At 43.1% G+C, this 11264-nt stretch overlaps 1 protein-coding gene across 1 annotated transcript; it reads left to right on the top strand.

The window, feature by feature from the left end:
• The first annotated feature begins 4807 nt into the window (after nucleotides 1–4807).
• LOC135896286 (piggyBac transposable element-derived protein 3-like) lies at nucleotides 4808–9970 on the top strand. Its single transcript, XM_065424643.1, has 3 exons — nucleotides 4808–4883; nucleotides 8357–9850; nucleotides 9900–9970. The coding sequence occupies exons 1-3, from the start codon at nucleotides 4808–4810 to the stop codon at nucleotides 9968–9970; spliced, it is 1641 nt and encodes a 546-aa protein (XP_065280715.1).
• Nucleotides 9971–11264: the final 1294 nt, after the last annotated feature.

Below are 11264 nucleotides of genomic sequence, written 5' to 3'. Positions count from 1 at the left end.
CTAGAACCCAGCGAGTTTCTTTAGCGCCGAAAACTCTGACTCAACCATTCACGTTTTGTTTATTCTGATATTACTAAATACATCAAAGGCTCACCAGATAAGAAACAATTATATCGTTTGTTCCCTTCGCTGCGATAATTACAAATTAACATCAGAAATTTTTTCGCATAACCTATTGCTGATGAAAATGTTGCTCCTAACATTTGGGTTTAGAAATTCAGAAAACACATTAAAGATTCTATGTTTATAAGATCCATACTTTTTTATTACATATTTTGCCACGCTGCCTAGTCATCGTGTCCCGTTTTGCTTTGGCGCAAAAGCGGTGCCGCAAATGATGCGACAAGCAAACGATGCCGCTTTACAAGCATTCGCCTCAACTGTACCAAAACACAGAAGTTTAAGGCGAATGTTAGCAAATAACTTCCGCTAGCTTTACTTCCTGGGTAAAGTTTGCTGTAGCATTCGGAGTAAACAAGACCTTAACGACGACAGAGACTCATGAGCGTATGCTTATCTCGTTCTGCCGGCAAGGACACGGCTGCTTCCGCTCTTTCCAAAAGCTAAAGAGAGCTCGGCAAACATAGACTCTGTCAACTCCTGTTTACATCAGCGTAAATATGGCAGCGCGTTGTACAAAGCATGCAAACAAGAAATTACTAGCCCGCTCTAGCTGAGCAAAAATTACAAACGCGTGACAGATTATTGCGTTCCGTAGCCTAAACTCATTTCCGTGTGATAATGCTGAGGGTGGTGTTAAGCGGAAACGACGTTCGCTCAAAAGTTTCAAGCAATTCACTGCTGTAAAAAAAATCGAACTGCCTGAAACATCAAATAAGACCAAGTGCATGACAACATATCAAAAATTCATAGAATATGCATTAGACAGTGTTATAATATTTCGAAATAGTTCTTTAGAGTTTTCATTGCCACAAATCGTGAAAGATGTTCTTGCTGTTATTTTTCATATTGTTCCACCATGTAAGATGGAGTGAACGACAATAAATAATAGCATGGATAACACATAGAACCTGACCGATTCTATCTTTTCCGCTATGCTATACTGTAGCTTGAGGGGTTTTTGAAGCCACCACGGCAAAACGTCATGTCTTTCTCGAGTGAAATCGTTTGTTTGACAGGAGTAAGGACACTACAAAAGCCGAACACGATTTCGATCTGTGAGCGCTTTTCGAAAATATTTGAAGGTACGCGTTCAGGACACCCGCGTGCGTTTGCTATTTTCGGTACTACGGGTATCCCCCAATTCTGCATATTTGCCAAACTAACTTCTACTAGTTACACGGTAACCATTCACAAAACACATGCTCATCGCACCGCTAGATGGCGGTGACGCGTGCGCCGTGAGGGCGCCACGCGTGTCCCAACAATTCTGTCGCAATAAAAAAAAAACAGCGACATTATAAAGGAGTCGCTCAACGGGTAGGATGGCATCTTCCATGACCTGGAAGGCATGCTTGTAGATTGATTCATAGGGCTTACCTTCGCGGAGCTACACTAGAGATATGAAAGACGTCATTGTGGAGGGGTCCAAAGTAGGTTTAGCTATCTGGGGTTCTTTACGCGCACCGGACTCAAAGCAGACGACCGCTTTTGCACCATTTGGCCCCGTAGAAAGGTAGCCGCCGCGACGTGGATCGGAACCCACCACCTCATCTGCTGCAGTGAACTGCCATATCCACTGCGCCATTGTGGCGGGAGAGTAAGGGTAGTTAAAGATTAAATATTTGGTGAGGCCTAACTGAAAGTTAGTTCAGTCTAACAGAAAGAAGCCACTTTCTTCATCTTGCTGTCGCCTAGCAGTTTGTTGCACTGAAAAAAAATATGATACTTTTAGAACACTAGACATATACAGAAATATCGAATCATGCCCCTAGTGCGCATCTGCTGCATTTCACCGCAGTGCACTGGCATAACTTAAAGAGCAGTATTTGGAACAAGCCATTTCGAATGGAGATCAGAATTTCAACATTGTTGGCCTAGCAACGTCGAGAAGGTACACTCCTCAATAATATACGTATTTACGGCACTTATTCTGAACTTTCTTGCTGCGTTAAGACTGTTTTACTCCTGACCGAAATTATGCTATAACCTAGCAAGGAAATTAGCACAAAGTACCACAAATATGAATGTCAAGAAACTGGCTTTCAATATGGAAGTTGCTTAATGAAAGTTGTTGAAATTTGGGCAGTCTTATGAAATATCATTTTTTATGCCTCCCATTGAGCTACGCTAGTGCATTGCAGGGCATTTCGAAAGCAAGCAAGCATACAAAGCAAAGCAATGCAACGTAAAGCAAAGAAAAACAAAGCAATACAAAACAGAGCAATGCCGAGTACGGCACAGAAGGCAAGGAAAGGCAATGAAATTCAAGGCATGCCAAGCCAAGCCTAGCCAAGCTAAGGCAAGGTAAAGCTGTGGCAGTAGCAGCAGCATCAGTACCAACAGAAAAGTCGAAGGAAAACACAAAGCAAGCTTCGTTCATTACTTCATAACCTCAGTTTTTTGTTAAAATAAAGGAATGGACGGCGTTGGGCCAAAGGCCGGCCTTCGATCTGGTGATTATTACAAAATTGTGGCCATTTGTGTTTGCATAGTTCAGCGAGAGAATTAAAGCGCACAGGAGCGAGATATTAAATTTACGTCCTGATTTCAGCTAAAAGAAACTTTAGCGCATTTGCTCCCCTCTTCAAAGTAATCCACTTACATGCACCATTGAACACAGTAAAACATTTCAGGAATGTATTCTAGGGTATCGTATGGAATATTCAGTTTAGCTGTGCCAAGGTGTATGTGCGCCAATGTGGCCATTGCGGCAATGTCAGTGCAGGTGATCACCAGGCTTCAGAAAAATCATCGGGGCCTTCGTATCTCCTACCCGTTCTAGAAAGTTCGGCTGATATTGCGTGTTTTACGAAACCGACTTCCTTTTCCAAAGTAGCACTCAGCTTACGCGAGAATTAGCAGACTTTTCATATAAGAAGAACAGTGGACGCTTCACAAAGGATAAATTCACACGAGTAAGATCGGGTTTACCATTCAGGTTACGTTGCGAATAACTATCGCTTATCTTTTTGCTTTTTTATTGCGGTTTTTCTGCCTGTGCGTGATCGCTTCTACACGCATATGTGTGAGACTGTTTGAGTAAGTGCTTCAATAGGCGACTAAGTGCGATGTCTTGTGAGCCCCTTCTCTCTCGTGTTTTGGGCTTACTTTGTTCCGAACATAGTGTAGGGACATAGTGGTCATAGTCTAGGGTTCGACTGTTGTGGTAAAGTGGTCCCGCTCTCCCATGTGTAGGGGAAGCAGTGAGGGATGTCCGTGAAAATTTTAAAGTGGGGGAAGAAAGTGCTAAGGGGCACCCCCAGTAAGTACGGAGTGCGTTATTGTATTTGCCACATACCTGACGCGCTGGTGTGCCATGTCTGTTGGCAATGTGGCGTTTTATAGCATCGTCGGGCATTGAAAGTGTGTTTGCCTGGCGGAAAAGAGGAACAACATCTGTAGCGTATGTTTATTATTTGGATTGTAAGAGCCAGTTGTTTTTGTATTCCTTGAGCCAATTGTGGCGCTTTTTTTATCTTCGGCTCTGTCACTTCTAAGGCAATATGTATCGGGTCACTTCATGGGATTCATGAGCTAAGGCATTAGCTCGGACATCGCCCTCTATCCCCTGATGACATGGTACCCACTCTAAGAGAAACTGTTGTGCAAAGTTCCTGTGCATGCATTTGGTCTGCGAAGTACGGATGTCATACGGGAGTTATTATTAAACGCACTTTAGGTTTCTTGACCGTCGGTTTGAATTGTGATATTGTTAGTGCCCTGTGTGTTTAGGTAAATGGTTTCTGTAATGCCCTCAATCTGCGCATATATAGCAGATAGTACTTAGGTTTGGCAAAACGACCAGCACGAGCTTGCTTTTATCTTGTATGATGTGCGTATTCATAGTTTTGGATATGGGCAGGACCTGGATATGTCGGATAGTGCCCCGTGATGCTGGAACTCCTAGAATATCAGGCTGAGGTCGAGTCTCATACCCCAGTCGTCTTAGATTAGCGTGACTTTGGGTATACGTTGCTAGCCGGTGGAGTATGCGTTCTTTGTGCGCATAAGGTTTTTCTTCTTGTGAGTTGTGCGTCGTAGCGGCTTGTAAGTTACAGCTCTTGACATAGTGTGTAACTATGGAGCTCTGCTCAGTGGCACGTGTGGACCGTGATTTGCAGTTTATTTGATTACGATTTCTTGAGACGGAAGTACTGATACGAGTCAGTTCTGCAGTAACTAGTTGCATGTATTATTTTAACCAGTTCTTGTTCCTTAAGGCCAGAATTACTTTTAATAATACTGTTCAGCATGTGTATTATCTGATGTATTTGCTGTGTGATTCGCTTCACCCACCATGTACACCCACCTCCTTGATGTCAGTATAAAGCAGAAATTTTTATTACATGTCTCAGTGGCATAAGAAATCCTTACGGCTCAAATCCACGATATGATGAGGTGGTACTTCGTTGTTCGGCACTCTAGAATAATTTGAAGTGGTCAATCTCTTTAAATTGTACCTAAATCCAAGTATACATGGGCGATTTAAAACACAGCCTACCTTCCCTGGTACCCTGGGTATGATGGACGCTGCCTGCTGATTTCTGGCTGCGGTACAGCATGTTTGGCCATTACTCGGCCGTCAGCGAAGCCGCACCAACCATTACGCCAATCAAGGTGGCTTGGGGCTGCAGGTGTTCTAGTCGTACCCGACTACAAAACCCAGTACACAGTGTATAGTGTCATGCCGGATTATGTGCCCAGTGTTGCACGTTGGATGCTGGAGTGCTGGACTAGCGAAGAATTCTGGAAGGTGCTCGGTACGAGTTCAAGAAGCAGCTCTACTGCGAGGAAAGCGCGCTGTCTGGCTACAGTACATATATTTTTACACACAGAAAAGAGCGGAAAGCATTTTTATGCAATAAAAAATTTTAAAAACTGAAAGATAGAACTTACCACAACCATGATCCGATCATGTAACATAGAGCTCACGCCTAGTACATTAACAATTCTGCACGCTCGAACATCGTGAGCTGTGAAAAGTTCACCCTACCAAGACCACGGCGAAGTTTCACTTGGTGATTACATGTCTTGCCCTTACATGGTACATGCGCTTTCTCCCGCAAACTAATAATTACGCCTCTCTCATAATGAAAAAAAAGATGTCTGTATTGAATAGTATGTTTTAAAGGGCCACAACAATCATTTTCTCTTACGATTGGCATCTCAGCTTCACAAAATGTCCTAAATGAACCGCCTACCTGGAACGTAGTACAGGATGTTACTGACAGTTTAGATAGCCATTTGTTGTTCTTTGCGGAAAGGGAAATGCAACATTTTCTTCGTTCAAAATATGCCTTTCAATCGACACGTCTATGCAGTCACATATCTGCGTCAAGATGCGTCGCTTAGTGCAGCTCACAGCCTTCGGCGACAGAATATACTTGTGTCCTTATATGAGGTGTAGCATCGGCGCTGATAATGTTGACACGAAAAAAAAAATGGTTTATTTGAGAACAGTGGCGCGAAAGCTGAGCTATGGAGTGAATTTTTCTTCAGATTATATTTGTTCATTCCTGAACGCAGACGCGCCGATAGCGCATAAACAGGTACCTGGTAAATACTATAATGTTTATTTTCGAACCTTAGAAGCTTTTTTTTTTGTACACTCTGGAAATTGGAAGCGTATAATTTGTCTGAGCTTTGTTATCGGTGCCATAATATCGAACAATGACAAGGTTCCTTGTGTCTGTTCGAAGGTGTCCGAACGAATGATGGGGCTGTTTATTTCGTGTAAGCTTCACAACACTGCGACAGCTGGCAGTCATTAGTTGAGTCATCATTTATTAACAAATATAATACCACCTAGGAAACACGTCAGGCACTTTGAAATAATGAAAAAGTTCGGTTTTTAGAAAAAGAGCTTTACAAATGTTTATAGATGCCGAGAACGGAGTTCTAACTAGACATGCAATGGCAAAAGACGTAGTGCATAACTGTGTAATCATTCTGATAGCCTTCGGTGCACGGGAATATCCGAAAGGAGAATTTCGCAGGCAGAGACATTAAACTCTCTATCAGTTATCTCTGTTCCGAAGGCTGTCGCAATAATTAGATAGTTTTCAACTACGTCTTTTGTCATCGGACATCTAGTTAGGGCTCCGTTGTCGTCCTCTATAAACTTTTGTAAGGCCCTAGCGTTAAGGGTGTTACTAGTGCAACAAGAAATACCCTTAAGGAAGTAAATTTCTTTTGTGTATACTCCTTGCATACTGGAACCATTGTGCGTACAACCGTAACCACTGCAGTTTTCACTACGTGCTTGCGAACTCCAGCGAGAGCCAGTGCGTTTACAACACCTACCTGTACACCCCAGCGTTGTAGCAGTGCAACCAGTATCTCATTCGGTGTGACTCAGCTCCTTTCAGATGACCTCACTTTTGTCCCAGTGACTCCCAGCCAACGCCAGCGTCCCTATTTTGAACCAATGTCAAAAAAAGGAGCTGGATTCACGGTGGAAGCCGCTGGATTTTGCAATATGGTTGTCATCGTGCCGCAGTAATTTCATTTCCTTTATTTCATTGCGATATGTCTTCCTTTTCATGTTGTCGTCTTCATTCTGCCGTCTTCACAGCATTTGCCATTTCGTCAGCATCACGCCGCCGTGATTACACCATCACTATGTAGCCGTCGCCACGCCATCGTGAAGACGAAGGCATCATTCCAACGTCATTGCGGCATTGCAATGCTGTCGTCATGGCGTCTACATCATACAGTCGAGGTGAGGTTATAGTAAAACGCCTCTCCAGGGGCATTTGAGGAATAAATAAATAAAAAATAAAACAAATATAGAATCCATTCGGTGTAAACTTTATCCAGACAAAGCACACGTCGTGATAGGTGTCGTCTACTGTCCAGCAAGTTCCTCTGTAGATCATTTTTAAACTCACAGTAACTATATTAACGAGCAGTAACCTTATACGGGAAACCTCATTTGCATGGGTGATTTCAATGCCCCCCGCACTCATTGGCCTAGTTTAACATTTGGGAAAGAGACCTCCGTGAATAGAGAACGAGTCACCTTTTCTCTTTTATTTGACCCTGTCTAGATTACCAATGAACGTACATGATGCGAAGATATGGTCGATTTGGTTTCGGCATTGTTGCAAAGAGCTACAGATGTGACGTCATCGAGGGGATTTCTGATAAGCAGGCGGTTCCTGTCTTATTAAATTTGTCGATTGCTTAACAGAATTTTGTTTTCTCTCCATTTCCTCATTTCAATCGCGCTGATTACGATTCAATAATAGACACTCTGTCAGGTGCGTTTGAAGGATGTGTTGCATTAAGTTCATCTAGTGATGTTAACGCATTAGTTACTTATTTCGAATGCTTCGTTAAAAAATGTATTCAGCGTTTCATTTCATTCAAAACAGAGAAGAGAAATATGCAAAATTCCCTGGATGACGCGAGATATATTACACCTGACACGGCGCGTTAATAGGCTAAGGTGTAAGAGGCGTTCAAACAATTATGTAGCCATGCCAAGTTTCATTAAAGCCAAAAAGGAGCATAGACTGAAAGTTAACTCGGCTAAGGATTTCTTTCTTCCGTGTGCAGCTGCAGGACCTACTAAAAACTAACCCACGCCAATTCTGGTCGTCTGTTTTACTACGTGATACGATAGATACTTCTATGGTGATTAACAATGTTTCTACTAATCTCCCATTTCATATCCCTTTCCGACCCAGCGACCACTACACTGGACATAACAAAAAAAGGGATAAAAAAAGCGAACGAAGCCAAAATCGAAACCGAAACCATTTCCACGGCTTCCTGAAAAGACGACGAATATCTAGATCGAGATAGTTCCTCTTTCGGCCGCATCTTCTCAGGAGGGCAGCACCGAGTAATGGCGTCCTCCACGAGCAAACAGGCGCGCGCAACGTGCTCAAGTAAGTAATTTTTTTTTTACATTTTCTCCTCACTTAATTCAAATAAATAAATTCGTACGAGCTAAATAAGCTCTATTTGCAACAATGTGGTTAAAAGTTTGCCCTAGTTATTAGTGGTTTTTTCGCAATGCAGCAATGTTTTTTTGTCCAGTGTACTGGTCACTGGGATTCAACTGGCGCGTTTTGTTGATGTCCCCGTGCAATCAGGTTGCGTTTGGATTTCATTTTTTCTGGTGGTAAAATTGCATGACGCCTAGTATCGTGGTAGGAATACATTGATGGGGATTTTTCATACAAGTAACATAATTTTGAGCACTATTTGGTTGTTTTGTTTGCAGAAAAGACGTTCACCAATGAAGAAATTCAAGAGCTTTTGTTTGGGGACCAGTCCGACCTAGACGTCGATTCGGACTCGGGCGATGAAGCGGAGAAATTCCAGCTGGAATCCCTACTGGACGAAAGCAGCGACGATTCTTCGAGTGGAGATGAAAGTGGTCAAAACGAAAAGTTTGAGAAAGTATCTCGACCACAACGTTCCCGCCAAAAAGTCGCACAGTCGTGGATGGCACAGGCATTTTCAGCACCGATTGACATAGAAAGAACCGCACCCACGCAGCACTGTCAAGAGCCCCAGACGCCTCTGACATATTTTAAAGAATATTTTGAAGACGACTTTTGGGAGTTCGCAGCAACCAGAACGAACTTGTACTGGATTCAGACGAATGGGACCACCCTAGGTATGACAGCCAAAGAAGCGAAAGCTCCTTTTGGAATGCACATTGTAATGGGCAACCTGAAGTTTCCTCAGGCCCGCATGTATTGGGCAGCAGCAACTCGAGTATCAATAATTACGGATGCCATGCCTAGAGATCGCTTTTTCCGTCTCAGAAACGCGTTGCACGTCTGCAACAACGACACTGACTATGATGAAAGCAACCGATGCTGGAAGGTTCAGGCCCTCCTAGACCGTGTGAGGAAAGCCTGTCTGAAAATTCCCAGGTCTAATGCAGCCTGTGTAGACGAACAGATGATTCCGTTTACAGGCAGAACAGAACTGCGTCAGTATGTTCGGGGGAAGCCAAACCCGACCGGACTCAAGAACTTTGTACTTGCTGACTCTCTCGGTAGGGTATTGGACTTTGAAATCTACCAGGGTGCCACAACACCAATTCCCACTGAGCACAAAGATCTCGGAATCGGCGGGGGAATTGTCATGCGACTTGCAGACTCAATGCCTCGAGGAAATGACTGCGTCTTGTGCTTTGACAGATTTTTCACGTCCGTACCGCTAATTGAGCGCCTTCTTGAGAAGGAAATGTTCGGTCATGGCACAGTGATGACAAATAGAGTCAAGACAGCTCTCAAATCCGATAAAGAGCTACTTGCTGAAGGACGCGGATCGAGTCATGAGAAGGTGAGCGCTGACGGAAAATTGGTGGTGGTGAAATGGATGGATACGCGGTCAGTTACGCTGCTGTCTTCATGTTGTGGAGCTGAGTCAGTTGGCTCTACTAGGCGCTACGACAAGAAACAGAAAAAATACGTTGAAGTCAAAAGGCCTGCAAGCGTCCGATTCTACAACACTCACAAGGGAGGAGTTGACCTGAACGACTTTCTCATCAGTCTGTATCGCATAAAAATGAAAACTAAGAAATGGCCTGTAAAAGTCATTTTCCCCTTCACCGATCTCGCCTTGGTTAACAGCTGGCTGAGTTACAAAGAAGACGCCAAAGAGGCAGGCTACACGAAGAGTCAAGTGCTTCACCTGCTAGACTTCAGGATGCAGGTGGCAGAAGCTCTTATCAGGGGCTCCCAAGAAAGAAAACGGCGTGGTAGGCCATGTACAGATGCTACTGATGTTCAACACGAACACCACCACAGGGCTGCCGTACATATACCAGGCCCTGACCTGCGTTTTGATCAAGAAGGCCATTGGCCAGATCCGCAAGTGATGGCAAATTCCGCTAGGTGTCGACTGCCAGAATGCAAGGCAAAGTCGCAAGTTCAGTGCACAAAATGCAAAGTCTTTCTTTGCTTGAAGGCAAGCAAAAACTGTTTTCGCGATTTCCACAGCAAGTAAGCGCCAGAGTTGACATTAAGTTTTAATGTTTCATCGAGCACAAAGAGGATAATGCAAGACCCTGTCCCTCCAAGTGCAAGTTCCTACTTTTTCTTAAGTCATTCACTACTGTGTTTGTGATTCTAAGAACCACTGTGCTCTTGAGATGACAGACGTACAGCATTGTCGCATAAATGAGCAAACCAGATTATGTGCAACAAATAAATCCCAGTGTCCACTATACTGGACATGCTTCTCCATTGAAAACCAGTGTACTTATTGTCTTCATAATTTTTTACACACTCTTTAATAGCTTCTTAACAGCAAAAAACCATCAGCAATTTTTTTTCTCGCCCGCAAAAAAATTCGGGATTCAAAGGGATATATCAAATGCATTTATGAGTATTTCCAGTCCGTTTTCACTCCTGACAACAACGTCAACCAACCAGACACCATTGTTCGTAGTGACATGTCCATCAGTGACATTAACGTAAATGTAGAAGATGTCTTGAACTGAATTTTGAAACTTGATATTACTAAATGTGATGGGCCAGTTGGCATTCCTAACTTGTTTTTGGTACGGTGCTCATTATGAACCTGTCGTTATCTCACTGTTATATTCATCCTTTACAGTACTCTCATCCTGTAAAATGGTTCAAGTTATTCCTTTATTCAAGGCCGGTGAAAAAAACATTCCATTTAACTATAACCAATTTATTTAACCTCTCATTCGTGTAAAATGTTAAATCACAGTATTTCCGAACACATTATGAACTATCTTTAGCCTCATGGATTACTAACTAATGTCCAGCACGGCTTGACACGTGGATTCAGCACATTAACACAGCTAAGTGAAATTACACATGACATATGTATTAGCCTCAACATGGGCAACAAAATTGACTTTTCAAACGCATTCGATAACGTGATTCATAATAAATTGATGTATAAACTTTGCCCCATCCTTAATAATACCCGCCTTTTCAGCTGGATTTCTAGTTTTCTTGCCCATTCATCTCAGTTTGTGTCCTTCAAGGGAGCTAATTCCAGAGTAGCAGTGGTACCCTCGGGAGTACCGCAAAGTTCCGTGTTGCGTCCGTTGCTTTGCCTCGTCACATATCTTCAATTCACGTTTGTATGCGGATGACTGCGCATTATACGATAATATTTCGTGCCTTTCTGACCAT

Source organism: Dermacentor albipictus, chromosome 3 (genome assembly GCF_038994185.2).
Source record: "Dermacentor albipictus isolate Rhodes 1998 colony chromosome 3, USDA_Dalb.pri_finalv2, whole genome shotgun sequence".
NCBI lineage: Eukaryota > Metazoa > Arthropoda > Arachnida > Ixodida > Ixodidae > Dermacentor > Dermacentor albipictus.
The sequence above is the reverse complement of the archived record's forward strand: the minus strand, read 5'-3'. Positions and strand labels throughout refer to the sequence as shown.

What these genes read in the sequence shown, in the direction of transcription:
- LOC135896286 (XM_065424643.1), top strand. Translation starts at nt 4,808, where the DNA reads ATGCCGGATTATGTGCCCAGTGTTGCACGTTGGATGCTGGAGTGCTGG. An exon ending in AGAATTCTGGAAGGTGCTCG is followed by an intron (nt 4,884 to 8,356) that starts GTACGAGTTCAA and finishes TTTTGTTTGCAG; the next exon opens with AAAAGACGTTCACCAATGAA. An exon ending in CCAAGAAAGAAAACGGCGTG is followed by an intron (nt 9,851 to 9,899) that starts GTAGGCCATGTA and finishes ACACCACCACAG; the next exon opens with GGCTGCCGTACATATACCAG.